Raw genomic sequence first — 26,120 nt, 5'->3', positions numbered from 1 at the left:
ATTTGGAAAATACAAAAGATCTTTAAAAACTTTATGTACAGTGCTACTTTCCAAGAATAATCCGTCTTAACTGCCAGTCTTCGTTGATGTGTGGTGTGTGCATGAGCATACACATTTTCGTTCATTTCATTGAGAAAATACATAATGTACCTCCTATGGGCTAGCCTCTAGGGGATACAGTGGTGAGTAAAACACACAGCATCCTTGTTATCATGGGCCTGAGGGAATAACTATAATTACATAAATACAAAATTACTACAGTGATAAATGGTACAAAGGAGTGGTGCTTTGTAAGCTTATAATACGTAATTGACCCGGCCTATGAGATCCAGGTAGGCTTCTCTAAGAAAGCAGTATTTTTGCTGAGATCTGAAGGGTGAGTAGTAGTTCGTCAGGCAACGGTAAGCAAAATGTGAGGAGGTTTACAGGCAGAAAGAAGTGTACATGTCAATAGTACTGAGATTAAGAAACCTAGTGTAGATTGTACCTTCAGTTCTGATGGTAGTGATGGTGGTGGTAGAGAAAAATGAACTGAACAGAAATACTTTTTTACATAATTATGAGAATGTCGTACATAGTCTTGCATTTTTACAAGTTACTATTTTACATTTGGCTTTTTTGTCCCTGTTTATGTTAAAGTGTAAGCATATTTATCCTTTCCATCAGCATTTTTGTGTAGTGTTCATGCATTTTTCCTTTTTTTCCCCAAAAATAATCTGTAGTGTCTGATCCATTTTGCACTCCTAGAGCTTAATATATGATATATATGTAAAAATCCTAGTTTTTAATTTTCATGTAAAATTTACATAAAATGAAATGTACCAGTCTTAACTGTACATTTGCTGAGTTTGACAAAATAAGCATCATTTTTAATACTTCCATGATAGTTACCTTATTTGAAAAGCTAAAACCTAATAAAGATCTAGTTTTTTAAAAATGAAGACACAAGGCGGTTTGTGTAGCTTTGATAATTTTTTTATAATTCGAAGATTAGAAAATGCTTATTATCTTAGAATAATGTTCATATTTTTAACATGACCATGTACAGTATATAATTATACCTGGTCTTTTAGAAAGAGGACTTTTTTCTAGACATAGAGTTACATTAATAGAGGAATTGCAGGGTTTTTCCTCCTATGGTATGAAATATTCTGAGATTATTCTGGTTGGTAAATGTATGTTTCATCTGACTTTTGAACTAGGATGGCAAGAGACAGAAGTGTTTTGTTTAGCTGTTCTGATAGTTTTTAAATGTAATATGTCAAAACTCTTTGAACAGTTTACTAAAATAAAAAAATCTGTGTTTTCAATTGTTTGTAAATTATACCTCACTTTTTAATAAAAGAAAGAGTGGAGAGGAAGAGGCATGTAACTGGCCAGGTATTATTTTTTTTGTCCTATATAGGCAGAGTAGTACTTATTGTTTCATACCAGGACTACTTCCAGTTTTCCTACTAACTGAATGCTTCCTTAGGCATATGGGTTTATCTCTTTTTAAAAATTTAGTCATTTAGAGCCTTTGGGAAGTGACTTTAAACCTTATTATGTAAGTATTTTATAGCCTACGTATGTCATCCTGCTTTGGAAAATATCAATTCTTCTGATTTTGGTGTTATTTAAATGCAAGTATGTGGGGTGCCTGGGTGGCTCAGTCAGTTAAGCATCTGCCTTCAGTTCAGGTCATGATCCTGGGGTCCTGGGATTGAGCCCCTCGTTGGGCACCCTGCTCAGTGGGGAGTCTGCTTCTCCCTCTCCCTCTAACCCTCCTCCCTGCTCATGCTCTTGCTTGCTCTCCCTCTCTCTCTCTTAAATGAATAAATTAAAAAACCTTAGAAGAAAAAAGTAAGTGCAAATATGTGGGTAATAATCCATGGTATTAAAGCCATTAGGCTAGATTGCTGGAGGAATAAGGTCATTTTAGCTGGGCTTCATAGAAACAAACTACATGTTGCTATAAAGAGCTTCAGTATAAATGTGCTTAATTGGTCATAGGAGTAGAACAAGAGATTGGATTGACCAGTGGAAACTAACAACTGCCATTTAGCCCGTGCTCTGCTGATGGTGGATCAGCAGACTCAGTTTCATATGAGAGGAAGAAATGTAGACTCATTCTAAAAAGGCAGTCTGTTCTTTATGGTACATTTTCTCCTGGTGACTCCTTGTAATTGGGAAAAAAATGTTTAAGAAAATTCTGCAACAACAACAACAAAAGAAAATTCTGCCACTATAAGTTATGTAAATATGAAAACCAAAGTGTAAAGTTAAGATTTTATGAGCATAGCATAGTTTACTTTAAACATTTAGACCTATAAAAAACACGTATTATTCAGTTATAAGTTGTTAACTTTTCCAATACTTTTAAGAATGAGAACATCTTATTTTTAATCATTAATAAAGATGGATAGATCAAAGTTGTAAAAAGCTTTTGTTTTTACCCTCTTAAGTTTTTATTCCATTCTCTTTAGGCAGAAATACCAGGAAATAGTGTAAACATGTGTACATACATTTATAGAGTTCTGTTTTTAAGACCAAAACATTGATATATTCATTATCCTCTTCTTGGTGCCCTTTATTCATGTATTTGAAAAAAATTTTTTACTGGAGTTTTGGGTTTCATTGATTTTAACTCACATTGTTTGTACCTTAACACCTAAGCATATTTTCCTAGTTATATAGGAATTTAAGTAGTAAAATAAAGCAAACATTCCAAAGTGTGCAGTAGTAAGAGAAATCTTGACTACTTTGATAGATTTTGTTTTTCTCTTCCTAATACAGGAGATTTTTCAAGAGCATGGGATGTTCTTCTTGACCATATACAGTCAGCAGCACTCAGCAAAAACAACGAAGTATCTCTGGCTGCACTGAAAAGCTTCCAGGAAATTTTACAGATTGTGTCCCCCATCAGAGACTCAGATAAGCCCGAGACACCACCTGTAGTTAATGTACCTGTGCCTGTCCTTATAGGGTCCATATCAGGCCCTGGCCTGAGCAGGCCATTTGTAAGAACAGATTCCGTTGGAGAGAGACTTGGAAGATATAGTAGCTCTGAGCCACCCATAGTTACCGATGAACTTGAAGATTTGAATCTCTGGTGGGCTGCCTGGAATACCTGGTATAGAATCGGATCGGAAAGCACTAAGCCTCCTGTTACTTTTGACAAACTGACTTTCATTCCCAGCCAGCCTTTCCTTACAGCTTTAATTCAGATATTTCCAGCTCTCTATCAACACATAAAAACTGGTTTCAACATGGATGACTTGCAAAAGCTGGGAGTCATATTGCATAGTGCTGTGTCAGTCCCAATAAGTTCAGATGCATCCCCTTTCATTCTTCCATCTTATACTGAAGCAGTTTTGACAAGTTTACAGGAAGCTGTGCTTACAGCTTTAGACGTTCTCCAAAAGGTAATAGAATTTTAGTGGCTCTCTAAGCAATAATGCATGTGGTTCGCTGGAAGTTTTTTAGTTTGCTGTATATTTTTTGAGATAAATTCGGGATCATCAGGATTGTTGAATATATATACTTTGTGTAAACTCAGTATTGTAAACATCCAGTTATTTAAAAAACATACGGTTTTCTGATGTATTTGAAAAGGTGATTCAGGTTTGTTTTGAGAGTCTTTCAGAAACTGTCTGTATCCTCTTGTTTCCTTTCACCAGCATTTTTGGTTTGCTCATGCAGCTCTTTACAAGAGATAAACTTTTCTGAATGACAACTTTAGTAAAGTACTTCTATAATTAGAAAATTAATAAGCTATGGGATCATATATATACATATATATTCATTGTACTTAAATTTAGCTCTGGAATTGTTAGAAGCCTAAATTTTAAAAAAAGAAGTAAGAATAAATTTATAAAGTGTTTTCCTCACAGAAATTTTAAAAAGAGATACATCTTTTTTTAAATTTTATTTTATTACGTTATGTTAATCACCATACATTACATCATTAGTTTTTGATGCAGTGTTCCATGATTCACTGTTTGCATATAACACCCAGTGCTCCATTCAGTACATGCCCTCTTTAATACCCATCACCAGGCTAACCCATCCCCCCACCCCCCTCCCCTCTAGAACCCTCAGTTTGTTTCTCAGAGTCCGTAGTCTCTCATGGTTCGTCTCCCCCTCCTGACTCCCCCCCGCTTCGTTTTTCCCTTCCTACTATCTTTTTTTTTTTTTTTTAACATATAATGTATTATTTGTTTCAGGGGTACAGATCTGTGATTCAACAGTCTTGCACAATTCACAGCACTCACCATAGCACATACCCTCCCCAATGTCTATCATCCAGTCACCCCATCCCTCCCAACCCCCCACCACTCCAGCAACCCTGTTTGTTTCCTGAGATTAAGAATTCCTCATATCAGTGAGATCATATGATACATGTCTTTCTCTGATTGACTTATTTCACTTAGCATAATACCCTCTAGTTCCATCCACGTGGTGGCAAATGGCAAGATTTCATATTTTTTGATGGTTGCGTAATATTCCATTGTGTGTGTGTATGTGTGTGTGTACACACACACATACACATCTTTATCCATTCATCTGTTGATGGACATCTTGGCTCTTTCCATAGTTTGGCTATTGTGGACATTGCTGCTATAAACATCGGGTGCACGTACCCTTTCAGATCCCTACTTTTGTATCTTTGGGGTAAATACCCAGTAGTGCAATTGCTGGATCATATGGTAGCTCTACTTTCAACTTTTTGAGGAACCTCCATACTGGTTTCCAGAGTGGCTGCACCAGCTTGCATTCCCACCAACAGTGTAGGAGGGTTCCCCTTTCTCCGCATCCCTGCCAACATCTGTCGTTTCCTGACTTGTTAATTTTAGCCATTCTGACTGGCATGAGGTGGTATCTCATTGATGTTTTGATTTGGATTTCCCTGATGCCGAGCGATGTTGAGCACTTTTTCATGTGTCTGTTGGCCATTTGGATGTCTTCTTTGGAAAAATGTCTGTCCATGTCTTCTGCCCATTTCTTGATTGGATTATTTGTTCTTTGGGTGTTGAGTTTGATAAGTAAAAAGAGATATATCTTACCTAGTGTGTTTTGTTACTGTGAAAAAGTTATTAAGGAGGGCATGCGATGTAATGAGCACAGGTTATTATATAAGATTGATAAATCACTGACCTCTACCTCTGAAACCAATAATACATTATATGTTAATTAATTGAATTTAAATAAAAAATTAAAAACCAAACAGCAAAAATAATAAATTAAAAAAACTAAAAATAAACAGACCTAAAAATCATTGAGTAAATCCCAGTTAGCAGGCAAGACCAAATCAAAATCAAAGAATTCTTTAAACTATCGAGATAATTGTTAGCACAGTTCACAACAACCATAATGCTAAGCAGAAAAATGCCAACCGAGGAGCCAGCAATTACAGCAAAGTTGCTATGACATTCTAACAAAATTAAAATGGAACTAGATTCTGATTACACATGTGTTAATCACATTTGTGTACTGCAAATCATGTTTTCTAATTAACTGATTGCATTATATCCAGCTGGAGTGATGAAAACTTTCACAAGTAAAAGTAGTGGTTTCTGTTACACCATAATAACTCTTCATTGGCTCTGGAGGAAGTCCAGCTGAGTAGTAATTCCTTGATCTCTTTAACCCTAGATACATTGTGTAGAGAAACAAATTGTGTAGAAACTTAAAATTTAAGAGAATCTGATATTTAAGAAACTTTATTGTAGGGATATCAGCTTTCAACAATTGAAATCAAAATAGCTATTTTTATTTTCAGTGGAGAAAAGAAGTAGCCTGTCACTACCTATTTTTTACCCCTTGATTGACCATGCACATAGGTTGCTTATGGAGTGGCCTGGAGGAAATTGAAAAGTTATTCTGTCAGAAAAGCAAAGCAAAGCACAGGCCTTATGGGATGTCCATAATCTAGAACTCTCATTCAGATGTTCGATTCATGTTTTTATAAACCCAAACCTTCAAAATTTTTTTCAAGAAAAAAAAGCACATAATGTTATTTTTAAAAACTCTGCTTTAACAATGACAGAACAAACAGAATCATTTATTCCAACTACTAGGAATTTGTTCTGAGCTTTTACTGGCTTTGAAAACAATATGTACATACCTTCAATCTGAAACCTAGGAAGCTTTATTGCTGTTCATTTATATCAGTGGGTATCATTTTGCGTTACTAATTTTCACTCTAGCTGTTCTTTATTACTTATGTGATTATCTAAATGATATTTCATAGTACTTGAGTATGAGTCAAGCATATGGTGTCTTTAATATTTCCTAATAGAAAAAATTAAACACAGTAAAAGTGTTTGTATATTTTCTCCCACAGGTGTCAGAAAAGTTTTTTACAGCACAATTTACTTACTTTGGGACTTGATCCTTAAATTAATAAGCTATCCAATGAAACATTTTATTGATTAAAGATCATTTCCTACATAAAACCTCATTTTTGATTTCATGTTTACAATTATATAGGTTAGGGCTTCAGGGTCACAGTCTTCTCTTGGTTCTTAAATCACTCATTCCCACCAAATTGACCTAGTTATATATGCTAATTGATTTTTTTTGGCCAAGATATTTTTGGCATGTGTTGGACCTGAGAATTTGATTATCTGTTTTCCCTAAGTTCTGAGATCAGGAGACTGCATCTGTCTTATTTATTACTAAACTTCCTAAAGTCAGATGGCTGGATATTGTATCTGCCTCCATCATCAAGGCGGCTAGAGTAGTACTCCAGGAAACATCATCACATTGTGTGTGGATGGTGCCCTTGGAGTTGTGCAATGAAGCCCTGCCTGCTAGTCAATGGGGCAAGTTTTGGAATCTCTTTATATATCAGCTTCTTAATCTATTAATCTATAAAATAAAAATAATAGATCTTCACCTATTATTAAATGGGGTTTGTAAGGCATTTGCCTGGCACAGTTAAACTAAATGTTAGCTGTTACTGTCTTCATCATCAAGTTCCCTGTCAAACATCTTAGTATATGAGGGGAGAGGGCAAAAAAAGTCTTAGTAGATATAGGTACTGAAGGAATTATTGTTGAAGGACTTAAGAGAAACCTTGAACCATGTCAGAGGTTGGATGTCCATTTTCTGTTCTTGTTTTCACATGTAGTTTTCAAACTGGAATAATAGGAAATGTCTAGATAGCTGACTGATTCTTAACTTTTGGAGTAAAATCTGTTATCAGGTTCATACTATAGTTTTTTTCTGATACACAAACTTAAGAATATTGAAGAAAAACCAATAATAACTTTTTCTTAGATGGAGTTTGTTTAAAAAAAATGTCAGTTCCACATTATGCATTTTAAGATCTCAGAATTACTTATTAAGTCAACTATAATGCTACAGTATATTTTCTTTTTATAAAGGACCACTGAAAATCAAAATGTGTAGTCACAGTCATTATTTGGTGCTAAGATATTTCCAGAGAAATGGTAATACTTAGTTTTCTAAGGTAACCACACGGGCTTTTTCTCTTTTTTAGTCATTGAAAAATTAAGAATCCACTTGGTATAATTATTTCTTTTCCACAGTAATTACTGCTTGTTTACTTCTAAGAGTTACGACTCAGCAAGAGATTAGTAAAGAAGAAAGTGAAATTTACAGAATCAGTCAGTAGAGTGAATTTTTTTAGGCATTCAAGTTCTCCATTTACTGTTACTGAGAAAAATAACCAAATATTGAGAGATAGTATTAGATATTTTATTCTACTTTTTTACATTGTAATTATAAGATGATCTAACTTAGATATGGCAGCACTTTGCTTATCTGTCTTTCAAGACTTTTATTTAAAACTTAAGTCATAACCATAAATGGTTACATCTTCCCTCAGGGAAAATAAAATTAATATATTATCTGACAGGTTTAAAAAGCCATGGATTGCAGAAAAACATAAATGTGTGCATCTTTTTAAAGAATATTCCTTAAATTTTTGAAATGCTTTGAATTTTGATTTAGTACTTTGAGGGTACCTCAAGCGCAGAATGACCATGCTTTTTGTTTTGTAAAGCACAAATTTATTTTATACATTATGTAAATAATATCATTAAATATTTTTCCCACAGAGAAAAAGAAACACTAAAATATGTGAAAGGACAAGAGGAGAAAACACATTTGTGGCTAGAAAAAATGAAAATATAAGATTTATTTTAAGTACTTTCAACATACCTGAAGGAATTAAAATCTGCAGTGTCAGGATATGCACTTTACTCTTTATCAAATTGTTTGTAGCAATAGGTTTAGTTTCTATTAATTTTTTAAAATTTTCTTGTTTTAAATCAAGTCTATATATTCAGATACATTAGACATTAAATATACACTGCCCTGTTAAAAAATTAACATATACATTTCTTTTAGAAACAGATTTTCATCCATGGCTTATTTCCCCCAACTATAATACACATGATTATTTGTGAAAGTCAGAAGACTAGGCATAGTGCAGAAATCAGCTGTCATTTCAATGAACTGATACTATCACTTAAATAGAAGTCACTATCAGTCAATATAATCTTGGTCAGTGAAGCGTTCTTGATGGTCTAATGGCTGTAATCCTGAACCAATGATCCAATCATGGAACCTCAAGACTGCCTGGGGCTCCACTCCAAGTGCTTGCCCTTTTTCCAGTCTGTTAAGTCATAAATCACACTTTCTATTAAAAAACATTTTGTAGCTCATTAACACATTTGGCTTATACTTTATTCAATAATAGTTTAAAATAGCTTGTAATAGCTATGTCCTTCAGGACTTATAAAAGATTGTGTAATACTTACATAAAATAGGACAGTTTTTAAGATTCTTTGGTTAAATGCATATACAGTGAAGAACTTAACTGGAGTTCAGGTTATGCATTCTGCTGTTCATATTTTGCTTTTATAGGCCATCTGCGTGGGGCCAGAAAACATGCAGATAATGTATCCAGCTATATTTGACCAGTTACTGGCATTTGTGGAATTTTCCTGTAAACCTCCACAGTATGGACAGCTAGAAACCAAGCACATTGCAAATGCAAAATATAATCAGGTAATTTCATTTAAATTGTATTTTCTCTGGAAGATTTCATGGCTTATAAACAGTTCCACATAAGATGGAAATTTTTCATTCACAAATAAACTTTCATATGTCTGTTAACAGTTTAAACTCAAAACACTATTTGGAAAATCTTTTCTGTATTCCTTTTTTTCTTGTTTATGACTTTCCTTTCCCAAGTAGTTCTCCAGAAAGTTTGGCCTTTCATGTTACGTTTTTCTTCAAAGTTCCTTTCTTCACTGCCCCATCCCATTACAAGATGGCTTCTAAATCCCTAAGCCTAATCTTGTCTAAAATAAATGCCTGCCATGCAAGGTGAAGACACCTGTGTGTACTAAATAAGTTGTCTATTGCTGGTGTGAAATTTAGTTGGATTTCACCTAAAAGATTTTTATAGCCATCATTGGCAAATTTTGGCTTAGGGGAAAAGTAAATTTCTGAATGCATGCACAGGCTGATTTTGTTCACTCAACATTAAAATAAAATTTTACATGGTCCGAAAAGTAGTTTTAATGTGTATTAACTTTTCTCATTCTATTTGTCTTGCAACACAATGGAATCACAATAGATCCAACTATTTGCACCGGTGAGTTAAATTTCCTAAAATTGTCCTAACCTATTGGCAACAAGTAAAGTACATCTTTCCCATTTCTTGGTAGAATGCTCTCTGTGCTTTTTCTGATAGTTTTAATTTTTGCCTGGCTGCAAATTGTTCTTTCATGAAGTACGTATCTGTTTGAAAACTTTGCATGTAATATAATCTGACCTAAAACCAAGGACTGAACTTTAAGACAAAGAAGGTTTCCCTTTGAAAACAATATAATTTAATCTAATCTCATGTATTTTTAACTCCATGTGAAAATATTACTTTTTAGGCGGAATGGGTAGCCTTGAATTATGTACCATTTGCTGAAAGGTCTTTAGAAGTAGTTGTGGATTTATACCAAAAAACAGCCTGTCACAAAGCAGTCGTGAATGAGAAGGTACTCCAGAATATTATTAAGGTATCTTTTTCTTTTTAATTTCTATTCTTTGATGATGACACTATTACTGAAATTACTTTTTAGGTAATAATATATTATCATATATTGAGATAAATGGAAAATATTTATATTATTATTTATAGGGACTTTTCTCCAACATTCATGGATAGTATTTAGGAAGCCAGTCCCAGTATGAAAAGTTTTTTTTTTTAACGAAAAATATTTTAAAGTAAGTATGCATTAGGTTTTTTACAATTCTTAAGTTATGCCACAAGTCAATGAAGGATCCTGTTTCTTAGGACAGTAACTTCTCATACTTCAAGGTTGATGAGCATTCAGGGAGAAATGCACAGCACATCAATTTAACTGATATGTATTTTTTTTTTAAGTCAGTTCCTTAGTGTACGGACAACCATTTTTAAAACTCATCTCTTGTTGATTCTGTCTGATTCCTCCGAAGTGTATTTCTTGTTTTTTCCTGTGTTTTGAAGGGCAAACCTGAACCTTGCCTTCTATTTACTGAACAAATATAGGCCAATATGAACCATCTTTCCTCAAGGAAGATGGCCATTCTCGTTCCAAAGCTCATCCTGCTCTTTTGTTTCCCTCCTTTTCTCTTTCCCTCTTTCTTTGTTGGTGATTCTTTCATTTTCCTTTTAGCCTTGTAAACAGTATCTTGGAAAGATGATAAAGCCCTTTATTTAAGAACTTTCTCTCACTTTGCTTCCTACTCAAATGGCCATCCTCTTTCAGCTTTCCTTTTTTTCCAGATTCCTTTACTTTAAACAGCTTGTGTCCTTCACATAGCTGCAGCTCACTCTCAATCCACTGCATGCTGGCTTACTTTCATATTGTGCTTCAGAAATGACTTAAGGTTTAGAAGATCAAATCTTTAAATCCTGTGTCCTTTTCTAATTATCTTCCTATTATATGATATTGCCCTTGCCTTCTTTAAACTCTTTCTTCCCTTGACTTTTGTACTCTTTCTACCCCTCCCATGCACCCCATCACAACTATTCTCTCTCTCATTTATTGAGAATAGTTTTTAAGCACCTCTGTTGCCATGTACTAATTAAATAATAGGGATTAAAAATGAATAAAATAATTCTTATATTTAATAATTCAATAAAAGGAATATAGAAAGGCAAACAAATAATAATATAGTATGTTAAGTCCTAGGTGAAGACCACAGAGTGGATTCAGATAGACCTGCCTTAGAATAGTGCATTGCTCTTTACTTGCTGCTGTATGATTTTTGGGTAAATGAACCTGTCAGAGTATTTCTCATCTGTAAAAGAAGGTTAATACCAATACCACTTACATGTCTGAACTATTAAGAGACTCATTTGAGATACAGCATTTAATGATACTTGCCACATGTCAGTGCTGAATAAAAAGTTAGTACCTCCTCCCATCCCCCATAGACAGGAAGTAACTAACCTGCCTAGAGGATTTTGGCAAGGGTTAATAGAAGTGACACTTGAAGGAGTAATAGGTTTGCTAGGTAGAAAGGGAGAGGCATTAAGCAATGTAAAAGATTGTGGTATTTTTTCAAGAAATATTGAGAAATTCCACTTAGGGAGGTGTCAGGGCTAGGAATAAGTCTGAAAAAGTAGCTAGGGTTCTTATAAACCATCATAAGGAATCAGACTTCATTGAGGTTGAACACTAAGGAGTGACATGAATCAGTTTGTCTTTTTAAAAGAATTAAACAATCTCTTTTCTATATGCCCCCTTTCTTGATGCTGCTTATTACTATATTGTATTGTGGTTTAGTGGACAAGGCTCTTTTTTCTCAAAAATTGTGAGCTTTGTAGCAGCAAGAACAGAATTTCCCAGTTCCCACATACATTTACTCAGCATATACTATACGCTAGTCTCTGTATTAGTTGCTGAAATATTTTTAAACAAAAAATGTATAAATCACATAGATCTATTGTGCTTAGCATTCCCTTGATTTCAGTAAAATATTAATTGTAGTGGTAAACTATATTTTTCGATTATCTAACCTTGAGTTATAAAATGTTAATTTAGACTTGCCCTTGTACAATTTAGTATTATTTTCTTTGCAAATGACATACATTCAGGCTCTGACTAGCTTTAATAATGAAGAAGACTTATTGCCATGCTTAGTTTGAAAATTCAGAGATAGAGGGAGGGTTTTAGGTTTGGTTTATTCAGTGGTTCAGCAGTATCAACAAAAATAAAATTTTTCTCTCTCTCTCTTCTGCTTTCCAAGGATTGACTGCATCCCAACTATGTTTCTCCTCATAGTTATAAACTAATAAAGGGCTTGATGTCCAGTAGGAGGTGTGTGTATGTGCATGTACTTCTTATCACACTATTCTTCTTGGTTCCTAAAATTAACCTTAAGTGGACCAGCTTTAATCCTATGGCCAGTCTTGAACCAGTAATTATGGCCAGAAAAATGGAGTGTATTAATTGACTTAATAAGCTAATCATCTCCTTACCCTAATTCCCAACTGAAAGTGGAGTCAGTTTCCCCCAAAGCACATGGGGAGAGGAAAAGGATAGATTTGGCTAGGCTGATTATCTCTTAGTGGAGGCTCAGTTCATGCTAACATGTAATGGTTCACTATGTGAGTAGTCAGTAATAATTGTGTGGAGGATGATGAAATTAAGTTTTATATTCCCTACGTAACCTTGAAATATGAAAATGTATCTCTTCTACCCTTTATCTTTCTCTAACTGGAATTTTTATATAAAAGCAGGATTTTCACTGTCATGCAAACAATCTATTGATAGTGCTCTGAGACAACTCACTGTGGTAGTTTGGTCAGTCTGGTCTTCTAGTTGCTGGATAGAAGTGTGACTGTAGGAGTTTATTCTGAATCACCAAATTAGTTCTTTAATGGTTTATAGCAACCTACCGCAAAAGTTGACCAGTTAAAAAGTAAGTCTCAACATCGTAGTCACTATACATAGCTCAGATGCTTTACTCCTGTATCCACAAGGGTTAAAGAATAAACTATCTTTTTTATCATCAGTTTTACTGAAATAACTTGGAAATGGAAAAAAAATACATTAAAATTTGGAGTAGAATATAAAATTCAAAGAATTTTAGAGATAAAATATAAGACTTCAAAGTATTGATTATTCTTTAGGTTATGTTTACCTAACCAATCATGAAAACAAGGTATTGATCTCTGTTAGATGGGAGAACCCCAAATTATTTTCTGCTAGGAAAACTATGGCAAAATGTTCTAATTCCATAACAGCAATTTGAGAGAAGCTGCAAAATTGTAAGTTTACTACTCCTATCTTAAGTTTTCAGATAACATCCCTATGTTTTATGATGAGAAACTGAAGTTCAGAAAGTTGTTACTTGTTCAAGGTCATTGTAAAATGGAGACAGAGTATCTTTCTAGGCAGTAGATTTGAGGACTGTGTCTGAAAATTGATCCTTCTAGAAAATAACATCCTTTTTAAAGTGAAAATACCTATGCTATTATTTTTTTCTGCTTTAGTTTTTTTAAGTAATTAAAGTTGTATGTATATATTTTAATTAATACATATCTTAAACTGTCTTTATTTTCACAGACACTTAGGGTTCCTCTCAGTTTGAAATATTCCTGCCCTTCTGAAAGCACATGGAAATTAGCAGTATCTTCTCTCCTCAAAGTTCTTTCTATTGGGTTACCTGTTGCCCGGCAGCATGCTTCTTCTGGAAAATTTGACAGTATGTGGCCAGAACTAGCCAACACTTTTGAAGACTTTCTCTTTACTAAAAGGTCAGCTCATTCAATTTTACAGTTGTAAGATAATCTCTCAAAAATATATAATGCCTGCAATTGATCTAAAAACAGTATTTCTCATTATTCATTAACAAAGTAATTATTAAGATTGCTCCATCGTATACAAAGCACAACTGATGGATTAAACATTTATCCACTAGCTACATTATCTGTGAGCAAATGGAGATTTTTGCTTTTCACAGTGTTTTTGGTTAGACAGGTATCTATAAGACTATATGGATGCATCATAATTAAGGTTGTTGTGTTTTTTTTTAAGATTTTATTTATTTATTTGAGAGAGAGATTGAGATAGAGAGAGAGAGCACATGAGAGAGGGGAGGGTCAGAGGGAGAAGCAGACTCCCCGCTGAGCAGGGAGCCCGATGCGGGACTCGATCCTGGGGCTCCAGGATCATGACCTGAGCCGAAGGCAGTCGCTTAACCAACTGAGCCACCCAGGCCCCTCATAATTAAGGTTTTAACTCAATGAAGCTAAGAAGATCTGTTTTTTAAATCTGCTGCACATTTGACATTGCAAGAAGAAAATAATTTCTGAAAATCAGTATTTTACTGGAATAAATAAGATTAGTGGTGATAATGATTAGCTCTTTAAGATGTTAGGTTTGGCAAAGAAGAGTGGAATTTTCACTATGTGATATCCACCTGAGGGCTTATGTTTATGGATCTTCTTTTGACCCCTCACTGAGTGAGAGTAGGATAATTGGAACACACATTACATTTTTTGAAGGAGGAATCTTCTGTGGGTTAACTTAAATTTTGCTGTGTGAAAGCATATCTGGTATTTCAAAATTGAAAGTAATGACATCCTAATTTCTGTTTCCACAAATGGTCAGATTTTGTTTTAGTTCCTTTTGTATTTCTCATCTCTAGAAATCTTACAGATACCAATGCAAGTGTACTCTTTGTATTTGCAGAAAAATTATAGGGACTCACAGAGCATATTCAAACAAATTGTTTTTATATTTAACCCTGAAAATATGAGTTCCTCTGTGTACTCCGTTGCCTGAAATCACTATGTTAATTTGTATGAATCAAATAGGTTTAGAAATTTACACTTTTCTCTTTCTTTCCCAGTTATCTGTATATGCATGTTGCTTTATTAATACAAGCTTTTAGATTAGGTTTTTTTGGCAATGAGTAAAACTTCTTTAAGAATTTCTTTTCCTGGGGCACCTGGGTGGCTCAGTCAGTTAAAGCGTCTGCTTTGGGCTTAGGTCATGATCCTGGAGTCCCAGTATCGAGCCCCTCATCGGGCTCCCTGCTCGGCGGGGAGTCTCCTTCTCCCTCTGCCCTTTACCTGCTTGTGTGCTCTGTCTCTCTCTCGCTCTCACTCGCTCTCAAATAAATAAATAAAATCTTAAAAAAAAAGAATTTCTTTTACTGTGGCTGAGTCTTTCCACCATCTTACTTATTCTCAAGTTTCTTGTTGAATATTATTTTATTAAATTCAGTTTAATGAAATAATTTTTCTGTGTTTGCAGGAGGTAGAAAATGAAATCAAAGTCTTAATAATAGATACTGTACATCTTATGTCATTTTGTATTAATGCAGCTGTACTATAATCTCTTTGCAGTCTTTTGCCCGACTATGGCCCCATTTACATTAAAGGTTTGAGTGTATTTGGTATGTTGAAAAATCATATTGCTTAAGAAGCAGCCATTATAGTGCACTGACTCAGGAGCTGGGCCACCTGGATTCAAATCCCAACAGTTACTTTGTAACTGAGATATTTTCATCTGTTAAGTAGGAATGATAATGCTACCTAACTCATAGGGTTATTATGAGGATTAAGTCACTTAAAGTGACTGCTGGACTATTATGTCACTTATTTTTATTTTTTGAGAGAGAGTACATTTGGAAGGGCAGAGGGAGAGAGGGAGAGAGAATCTTAAGCAGGCTCCACGCCCAGTGTGAAGCCCAACGAGGGGCTCCATCTCACAACCCTGAGATCATGACCTGAGCCGAAATCAAGAATTGGATGCTTAACTGACTTGGCTACCCAGGCACCCAGGTATTAAGTCACTTAAAATAAATGACTGCTTAGAGTAGTACCTGGCACATGAGTGCTTTTAAAATGCTTACTACCACTTTTATTATCCTCATTATTGTTATTTCTTTTCCTTAAGAGAAAGTGATATTGTCCATATCCTTTCCCATGAAACAGCCATATTTTAAACCAGAATTTTAAAGACCCAAGCTCTAAATAACTGGGAGTAGAAATTTACTTCTAAATTTGGGATTGCTTATAATGGGTAGAAAATAATAAAGGTACTAAATTCTGCTGTCAGTAACACAGAATTAGCATTCTAAGTTGTGATTATTATAGTTACAGATTTAAGCCTTCTGCTATCCTATATTGAGGGTCAGGAGACCCATGACCTACTTTGGACTCTGCCACCTCCTTTCTGTTGACCTTGAACTGGTTGTTTCCCTTCAGTAGGCATCGTTTTCTCTTAATTATAAGGTGAAATGAATTGATTAGTTGTGAAGGTCTACTAGTTTATATATCTTGACTTAAATTTTTCATCAATGTGAAAACAGCTAAGATGGATAAAGCCAGTCCAAAAATATTTTAAGCCTCAAATTGAAAGCTTTCGTTAGTTAGTTGACGTTAAAAATGTAGTGCTCATGAAGAGAACTTAAAAACGATGCATATTTTTAGTTTCATGAGAAGGCTTTGTTTTTTGTTTTCCAAATACTTGATTATTTTGGAAATCACAAATTTTTATTTTATGTCACATATATACTTGTTCTATAACTGAAGTCCATCACTAGTATTTGAACAGTAAGGTGGTGTTTCAGAATGTCGCTTGGAGTAACAAGACTTAGGTTTTTAAATATTTGGGTATATTTTATGTTGGAACATTTATAAATCCTTTAACTTAATATATACTCTAAGACTTTGTGAATAACCATGACTTTCTCTGATATTTCTTAGCTTTTTTTTTGGTCTGTAAGCTGCTTTGGCAAGGCAGTATAATAACAAAGAAATACAAATAAAACCAAAATTAGCTAGAAGTAAACAAAGGCTTTGGACATTATTGAGGACTATGATAAGTAAATACTTTAAATGAGAAAAAGAAAAAACATGATTAAAGATGAACAACATAAGCACTGTGATCTGGTAGACACTTGAGGTTTATTAGGAATTCATTCAATCATCCTTAGAGTACTGAAACATGGTTTTTATCCTGTAGAATACACTTGGGCTAGTGTGAGAATTCATACAGTTAATGGTCAGTGGACTTTAAGTTTAAAATCACTAAGTAGTACCTAAAAGAAATCAGGTGAAACATATTCACACAAAAACTTATTCAGTAATGTGCATAGCAGTATTTTTCATAATAGCTAAAAATGAAAACAATCCAAATGTTTATCAGCTGTTGAGTGGATAAATTAAATGTGGTATATCCATAGAATGGAATATTCAGCCATAAAAAGGGATAAAATACTGATGCATGCATGCTACAATATAGATGAATCTTGAAGATGTTATGCTAAGTGAAAGAAACCAGACACGAAAGGCCATATATCGTATGATCTCATTTATATAGTATATCCAGAATAGGCAAATGCGTAGAGACAGAAAGTAGATTAATGGCCACAGGTGGGAGGAGGAGACAATGAGGAGTGACTGCAAAAAGTACAGAATGTCATTCAGGAGTGATGAAAATATTCTAGAATTAGAAGTGGCACAACTTTGTGAATATACTAAAAAGCACTGAATTATACACTTTAAAAAGGTGAATTTTATGGTATATGAAATTGTATCTCAGTACATTTTTTTAATGTACCATGCAGAGAGAACTGACAAAAAATACAAATAACACTTTATCAGTTTGAAGGCTCTTTTATTTCAAATAAAGATTCGTAAAAATAATTTTTTTTTTTTTTAAAGATTTTATTTATTTATTTGACAGAGAGAGACACAGCGAGAGAGGGAACACAAGCAGAGGGAGTGGGAGAGGGAGAAGCAGGCTTCCTGCTGAGCAGGGAGCCCGATGCGGGGCTCGATCCCAGGACCCTGGGACCATGACCCGAGCCGAAGGCAGACGCTTAACCGACTGAGCCACCCAGGCGCCCCCGTAAAAATAATTTTTTAAAAAATCACTAACTGGGGCGCCTGGGTGGCTCAGTTGGTTAAGTGACTGCCTTCGGCTCAGGTCATGATCCTGGAGTCCCGGGATCAAGTCCCATATCGGGCTCCCTGCTCAGCGGGGAGTCTGCTTCTCCCTCTGACCCTCCCCCCTCTCATGCTCTCTCTATCTCAATCTCTCTCTCAAATAAATAAATAAAATCTTTAAAAAAAATCACTAACTTACAAACCTCAATCTTAGAGAATTTAAGGATCTTATATGGCCCATTTCTACCTGCAATATTGACAGTCTCTACTTATAATTTATAGGTAATCTGTGTTAATCATCAGTGTTTTTTGATATGCTCGAAGTGTTTAGTAAGGATACTAACTCTAAGTTAAATAACAATTAGTTTGAGTTTTGAGATCAGAATACTTAACCTATGCATGATCGAATAATTTCCCAATTTTATTGATCACTGGGATTAGGAGTAATGAACTTTTCAGTTTCTGACTTTGTGTGCTACGTTCTTTCCTCATTATAAAATATTTAAAAAATCCATTTAAGTGTTTCTGATATATGATTCCATTAACATTAATATTATTAGTGTCTGTTCCTAATAATGCTTTTTTTAAATTGGTAGTCAGCCCATCCTTAGTTACGTCCACCATCATAATTTTTTTGTATCAATGAACACTTACATTACTTGATTATAAATTAGAATTAAACATACAGATACAGATAGGATCTGTGAAGCTACTTTAGTAGTAGTGGTTATGAAATTCTCACCATTGGTGCAAATTTGGGTACGTCTTTAAATTTTTTTCCTGTAGTTTATTACTACCAGATTATAGAGTTAGTCTAGGACTTGCACAGCAGAATGCAAGTTTCATGCAACAGGGACTGGGTCCATCTTATTCACAGCTGGATCTTGTATAGTGCCTGATACAGAGTATTTGGTACTCAGTAAATATTTGTTGGATGGAAATATCTAAGTCAAACAAAAAAGATCTGGTACCTATACTGGAGTGTGCGCGCGCGCGTGTGTGTATGTGTATTTGACCAAATAATACCAAATAAAGCAAAAATAGCCCTAGATATAAAAGTGTACACTATAACTCTAATCCTAAATATGACACTATTTTTACATTTACAACATGAAAGAGAAGGATTTAAGCTCAAATATCGGAGAAGTTTAGGGTCAAATTCTGACCTTGTCATTTGCTTACAGTACATTCTTGGTCATATTACTAGCATTTGAAGCCTCAGTTTCCTCTTCTGTCAATTACATGAGGAAAAATACTACATGTGGTTACTGTGCAATCATAGGAGGTAATACAAATAAAGCTCTTAGTACATTGGCTGGCTCTGTAATTTTAGCTGTTATTATTATTGTAATAATCATTAACATCTGATTCTCAGCTGTTTATAAGTAGTTAATATTTCACTGTTTCATAAATTTAATACCATTTTACTGTTCATTCTTATTAAGAGTCACATGGTTTAGAATTCACCTTGGTTCTCAGAATGTTGATTTCCACTGATCTTGCTGGAACAATTTTCTGCCTTTTTTTTTTTAGATGTTCTCTTTTTTATTGTAAAGATCTTTAATATATTGTGTTTATTATAAATTATTATAATAATTGATTATTATGGTCAGTGATTAATGGGCAGTCTCTGAATGAATAGTTCAGCAGATGACCAAGACACTCTTAAGTCACTGGCAATATAAGTGAATTCAGGTATCATCACAATGGTAATTTTTGTTGTTACTGCAGATGATAATAATATCCTCACTTTTTATTGTTTTTTCATTCATTAGTACTGAAAGGAGTTTAGTTTTACAGATTTTATTTAGTTCAGGATTGGACCAAGCATTTTTGTAGCTAGAAGTTCATGTTTGTAATTAGTTTAGTCACACTGATAACTTTGATTAAAAATAACTGTCCTTTTAAATAAATGGTAATGTTTAACCTGGTTGAGAAAATACTTTTTGTCATTTGAATACTGTTTATTTTCAGGGAACATTTTACCTTTTAAAAATCAAGTGTTTTGTTTATTTTTTTAGCATACCTCCAGATAATCTCTCTATTCAAGAATTTCAAAGAAATGAAAGTATTGATGTTGAGGTGAGGAAGCTATTTAAAACATTTTCCCATAACCATTTGTGCAAACCAAATAGTAGAAATGTTGAAACTATAAAATTGCTAAGAGAAGAAGTAAAGTGATAGGTTTAAGATTGAACCTAAAAGCAGTAAAACTCTCACAAAGATTAAAGGTTAGTTTTGAAAGCACTGACATGATTTCCTTATTTTGTTAGCTTTTAGTCTAAATACTCAGTTGTGTCCATTTAATAATTTAAGAAAGCAGTTGATTCAGTAAAATCTATTGGTTATTGAGCATGTATTTGAGAGTTTGCTCTATAGTTTGGCAAACCAGGTGTTGTGGTTCAAAATTATAAGTTGTTTAGAATTTTTTTTAAGTACGCTCTGTGCCCAACATGGGGCTTGAACTCATGACCCTGAGATCAAGTGTCACACAGTCTTCCGACTGAGCCAGCCAGGCACCCCTAGATTTCCGTTTTTAACCAGAAGTAGATAGAGCCTCCAGAACTCTGGAGGCACATAATGAGTGTTTTTTAAAGAATATATTTTTTTTATTGTAAATGGAGTTTAAAGAAGTCGTTTTTGGTTATGGGTTTTTTGTTGGGGAAGGTGTTTTGATGATTTTCCTTTAAGTGGGATAAAAGATCCTTTAAGTAAATAAGTTAACTACTTTGAAGTGTACATGAAAAGTATATGCATCATGTACATATAAAATATTGCCTTTTGTCCATTAGTGTTTTTCTTCTTTTTCTTCAAAGGGCAAAATAACACATTATATGTTAGAAATGAGCTATTCAGCAAAAATGAATATAACTTTACTTTCTCTTTTGGCTTGTTTACAGTTCTAAAAAGGTGATTTAACTTTTATTCTTAATTCTGTTTCGGATATTTTATTCTAACATGGATACATTTCATGTGAGATCAACATATATTAAAATGGCTGCATAGTAAACAGTTTATAGGATTGACTGTTTTGTAATTGACTATAAAAAATAAAATAAATTTATTGTTATTATTACTAAGACAGATGAAGGAAGTAGGCTACTCATCCACTCATCCTGTATGTTAACATTAAAATATTTATGTAGTTAATTAAGGAAGATTCTTTAATCAATTTTCTTTTAAAATAAAATTTAGATTTTACTGTAGAAATTGTGATTTGATTGGTCTTCTTCAAGAAAAAAAATGCATTTGAGTTTGCCTCTTTTGTTTTAGGTAGTTCAGCTTATCAGCACTGAGATACTACCTTATGCCAATTTTATTCCTAAGGAATTTGTCGGTCAGATAATGACTATGCTTAATAAGGGCTCAATACATTCTCAGTCATCTTCATTTACAGGTATGTTATTTTAATGATTTATTAAAAATGTTAGTAAGTATTGAAGTACTTTGGAAGAAGCTGATTGTAGAAATGTTTAGTCCTGTGATTGTGGTAAAATGTAAACTGGAGAATAGTAGGGTAAATTTTAAGAATGTAATAGAACATTAAGTTTTATGAGGGGAAAATGTGAATATTCTGTGAATTATGTGTTATGAATTAAATTGCAGAGCACTTAGGAAATCTGCCTAAGTCACTGTTGGCTGACACAACTTAACAGTTTTGTGAAGTCATGAATTATTGGGAAGTAATGAGTGTATATTCTGCCACCTAGCAGTTGGCTAACTTCTTTGAGTCTCCATTTTATCATCTGTGAAATGAAGATATTAATATCAGTCACTCAGAATTATAAATTACAGTTAGTCAGTTAAAACAAATAGATGCCTTAACATTTGTTAATGGAACTAAATTTAGTAAATTCTTAACCATGTGCAGGGTATTCTGCTAGAATGTTACCTCTTTCCTCACAGTATTTCTATGAGGATAGTTTCCACCATATTGCAGAGGGGAAATGGGTTGAGAAAGGTTGGAAAAATTATCCATAATCTAAACGCTGGAAGCCAAATTCATCCTTAAAAAGAACTCCATGCTCTTTTTCATTTTATCATGCTACTTTATTGGGAGATAGTACTTAAATTGCTTTTTGCTATTATTTCTCTTTTTCTAAACCTGTGCTCAATTGTTAAATATAATTGTGGTATCATAACATGATTTTTCTCTGAGATGATTAAAAAAGTATAAATTTGTGCCATGCATATCCTTAATCCCCAGAATTTACCAGAGCCATGACTAACTTCTGTGGAACTGTGCTAAACACTTTAAAAAGCATTTAAATGTGTACAGTTTGGCCACTAGATGTCTCTCATATTGCTTACTTCACAAACTACAGTAGTTCTTTTCTCAGCCCAGTGATAAAGTGATAAAAGTGATCTGATAAAGTGCAGATATAACGAAATAAAAATCTCAGAAAAAAAAATTAAAACCTACTTATGTTAATACAGTCAACTTTTTATTATTAAGAGTATATAAAAATTTCTAGATACATTTTTATAAAAAGGAATTTATGAACAATATTTATAATCAGATGTAAATATTTTAAGCTAAATAAGAACTACTGAATTGCCATGTATACTTTTTCAAGCAGTTTCTGATGATACCTCTTGCCATTTATAGTACTAAATATACCAACATAAGGAAGGTACATGGACCTCCTTTGCTATAGGACACAAACTTCTCAGTTTGAACTTGGAGGGCTTTTTTAAACGTATATATAGAGTTGGTCCGTGCTAAACTGGACCAACCTATAAAGACTTAGGTTCCAGTCATCATTTTTGGTCCACCACTCTTAAGTATGACCTGATAGCCAAAGCTTTCAGAGAAAATCTTCCAACACAAAAGAGAAAAACCAAAACAAATGAATAGGGAGTAAAAGAAACTCAGAGGAAAGGTAAATTCAGGGCCACAGAAACATTCTGTCCCCAAAAGCACAATTATAATTAGGATCTTCAAAGAGTTAAAAGATTTTACATCCATGAAACAGAAAATGCTATTAAGGAGCAATCATTACAAGAAAGAGTTCATAGAAACTAAAAATGTGATCACTGAAATAACAAGTCCAGTGAAGGGTTGCAAGAAAATATAAGGAAATAACCCAAAAGCAGAGAAAGACAAAAAAGTGAGCACTATGACAAGAAAGTAAGAAAATGAATCGAAGAGGTCTAACATCTGACAGTGGGTCTTCCAGAAAGAGAAAATATAGGGCAAAGCTAAAAGGAAATTATCAAAGACATAAACCAAAGAAATCAGTCTCCAGATTAAAAATGGTCACTCAGTAACCAGAGAGTGAAAGAAAAAAGACCCACAAGAAGATCCACAGATTTCATGTTGTCATGAAATTTCAGAGTACTTGGGCTAAAGAGAAGATTTTACAAGATTTCAGAAAGAAGAGAAAAAAGGCCAACACAAAAGAATTTTGTCAAGATGATACTGGACTTCTCAGTAACAGCATTGGATGCTAACAGACATTGATGCAGTGGTTTCAGAGTTATAATTGGAAAGGATTTTTAACATGGAGTTTCATACGTAGGCCCATCGTTGTCAAAGTATAAGCGTAGATGGTAATTCTCAAGTGTCAGCATGCATTATAATCAGCTGCAAGGGCAAGCTATTGCTGGGCTGTATTCTCTGAGCTTCTGATTCAGTAGGTCCAGGGTGGGATATGAGAATTTGTATTTCTAACGAGTTCTCTGGTGATGCTGATGCTGCTAGGTACTACTCTTTGAGTACCACAGAAAAGTAATGACATTTTCGGAAGTGCAAGTTCTGAAAAATTTTACTTCCTAGTCAGTCTTTCTCAGGTACTTCAGAATGTGCTCCATGAAAACAAAGGAGTAAACCAAAGAAACAGAAGGCATGGATCTAGGAAGTGGGGTAGAAAACAAGAGAGAATAAAAACAATTCTGAGGATGTGGCAAAGACTAGTTCGAGGATATAGCTGGACAGCAGGTCTGGAGAGCAGCTAGTCCACACTAGAGCAGAGATCTGGCTCTGGGAAAGATGTTGCCAAGAAGAAGGAAGAAAGGGAGGGAGGAAGAAGGAAGAAAGAGTATCACCAAGTACGACCTTGTGGAAAACTATTGAGAAGTATTTTATATGCTGTCAAAGGGTATAAAAAGACAAAGATAAGAGAAATATTATGTAGAAGTGATGACAGTGGACAGTCTTGCCTTGTTTTTGATCTTGCAAGGGGGAAAATTGCTATATATATGCTGTTAGCTATAAGTTTTTCATAGATGCCTTTCATCAGTTGAATTTCCTTCCATTTCTAGTTGGCTAAGAGTCGTTATCATTAAGGTTATTAATTTAACCTTTCGTTAACCATTAAAAATTTTTAATTTTACAGAAGCAGAGATTGATATTCGTTTGAGAGAGGAATTTTCTAAAATGTGTTTTGAAACACTGCTCCAGTTTTCCTTCAGTAACAAAGTCACAACACCTCAAGAAGGCTACATCTCACGAATGGCACTCTCAGTGCTTTTAAAGAGATCTCAAGATGTGCTTCATCGTTATATAGAGGATGAAAGATTAAGTGGTAAATGCCCTCTTCCAAGGTATAAATTTTATTTTATAGATAAAGGAAATATGTTATCATAGTTACTAATAATAAAAAAGCTCTAAGCATTAAGTTGTTTTTATAAGTGATTTGAACGTAACCTGAAGCTGTTTATAATTTTATTCATTTTATACAGTGTAAATATTCATAAGTTTTGCTGCAGATATATTAGTGTATTTTATTATGGGGTGCTCTTTCAGACTCCTTATGGAGGGTAAATAATATATATGTACCAAATTTCCTTTTTGGATTTAAAAGAAAATTTTGAATTCTAAAATATATCGTCTTAAGGATTTCTGGATAAGGACTTGTGGATCCGTATGAGCACATGAGTATGAATCTCTCTAGAGAGACAATAATAGATGAATCATACTCTAGGAACTTCCTAGGTTGTTTTACAGTTATTTTTAGATTTCTCTATAAGTCAGCTAGCCATGTCTTAGATCTTCTTGTCATCTGATTTGCTTAATTAAGCCCTTGTTCCTGAACTAACTTGCTTACCATTTAGTCAAGCTGTGTCGTAGAATGGACTCTAGGCCTTTCTGCTAAGCTAAGACTAATCAAAGTTGGGGTAGAAATCAGAATTCATCAAAAAATGCAATCATAAATTAGGGTTATGTCAGCAATCTATTTTTTAATGTGGGAATTAGAGTTTAAGGCAAAACAAATGAAACAAAATAATGTTGGAAGACAAAGTTGTCAAAGTCAGGAAAGAGTTACGAAAATCATTATGGGTTCCATCTCATATAAGGTAGTATTGGAGAGGTAAATCACCAGCCCTAAATCTTTGTGTACATTCTTATTTACATAATAAAATTTTGGAGTGAGAATTGACTTGTCAGAATATAAAGACATTTTAAAAGCTTTTGATATGTATTACAAATTCCCTACCAGAGATTTCTACCAATTTGCATTATGATTTATTTTATCTTTTAAAATTTGATGAATGAAAAATAGTTACATAGTAGTTTGCTGTTGTTATTTTTTTTAATTATCAATGCTATTAGTCATTTATATTTCTACTTTTGGGGTCCAACTGTATTTTGAATTTCTAAAACATAAATTATACCTCTTCCTATTCAGATTTATATGCGAAAGTTCCAAAGACAGGTGTTGGTAATTTGGTTATGGGCATAATTGAAAATTGGTTTATCAAAATTATCTCTGAAGTATACTCGGAAAAGCAGTAATAAAGTTGTTTTGCTTTGGATATTTTTATTTATTAGATTATAACATTATTTGATTTCAGAAAGCAATTTTTCCTTGTTTATGTTTTTAGTGTTTATTGCTTTTAAATTGAGTCTTATTTATAGTTGTCCTATAAAGTGTTATATCGTATCATCCTGTGTTTGACTCAGTATCATTACATTATTTTCTAAACTACATCGCAACACAATAACATTATCTTCTATGCTTAAAAAGGGAGACTTGAAATATACTCTGTCATAATATTAGAAAAATCTTTTTTGGGGGCACCTGGGTGGCTCAGTTGGTTAAGCGTCTGCCTTCGGCTCAGGTCATGATCCCAGGGTCCTGGGATCAAGCCCCGCATCAGGCTCCCAGCTCTGCAGGAAGCCTGCTTCTCCCTCTCCCACTCCCCCTGCTTGTGTTCCTGCTCTCGCTGTCTGTCTCTCTGTCAAATAAAGAAATAAAATCTTAAAAAA

General features: G+C 33.9%; 1 protein-coding gene across 9 annotated transcripts in view; it reads left to right on the top strand.

Annotated features, from left to right (window-relative positions):
• MON2 (MON2 homolog, regulator of endosome-to-Golgi trafficking) overlaps window positions 1-26,120 on the top strand; it is a 112,165-nt gene that overhangs the window by 69,819 nt on the left and 16,226 nt on the right. For 7 of the 9 annotated variants that reach the window (XR_008505959.1, XR_008505960.2, XM_054506948.2 and 4 more), the window contains 8 exons: window positions 2,776-3,404; window positions 8,878-9,021; window positions 9,596-9,613; window positions 9,903-10,031; window positions 13,572-13,762; window positions 19,930-19,990; window positions 21,182-21,305; window positions 24,247-24,454. Coding sequence is in view for 7 of the 9 variants with exons in the window: in XM_054506948.2 (XP_054362923.1) it covers window positions 2,776-3,404; window positions 8,878-9,021; window positions 9,596-9,613; window positions 9,903-10,031; window positions 13,572-13,762; window positions 19,930-19,990; window positions 21,182-21,305; window positions 24,247-24,454 (1,504 nt within the window). In the remaining 2 variants the exon portion in view is untranslated. Of the gene's footprint in view, window positions 1-2,775; window positions 3,405-8,877; window positions 9,022-9,595; window positions 9,614-9,902; window positions 10,032-13,571; window positions 13,763-19,929; window positions 19,991-21,181; window positions 21,306-24,246; window positions 24,455-26,120 lie in introns of those variants that run through there. The other 2 variants (XM_045873064.3, XM_064590969.1) reach the window with 2 other exon arrangements.

The sequence above is a fragment of the Mirounga angustirostris genome, unplaced genomic scaffold (assembly GCF_029215605.1).
Source record: "Mirounga angustirostris isolate CCGP_5_RB_7025 unplaced genomic scaffold, mMirAng1.0.hap1 SCAF_5, whole genome shotgun sequence".
Taxonomy (NCBI): Eukaryota; Metazoa; Chordata; class Mammalia; order Carnivora; family Phocidae; genus Mirounga; species Mirounga angustirostris.
Note: the sequence above shows the minus strand (reverse complement) of the source record. Positions and strands in the feature narration are given on the sequence as shown.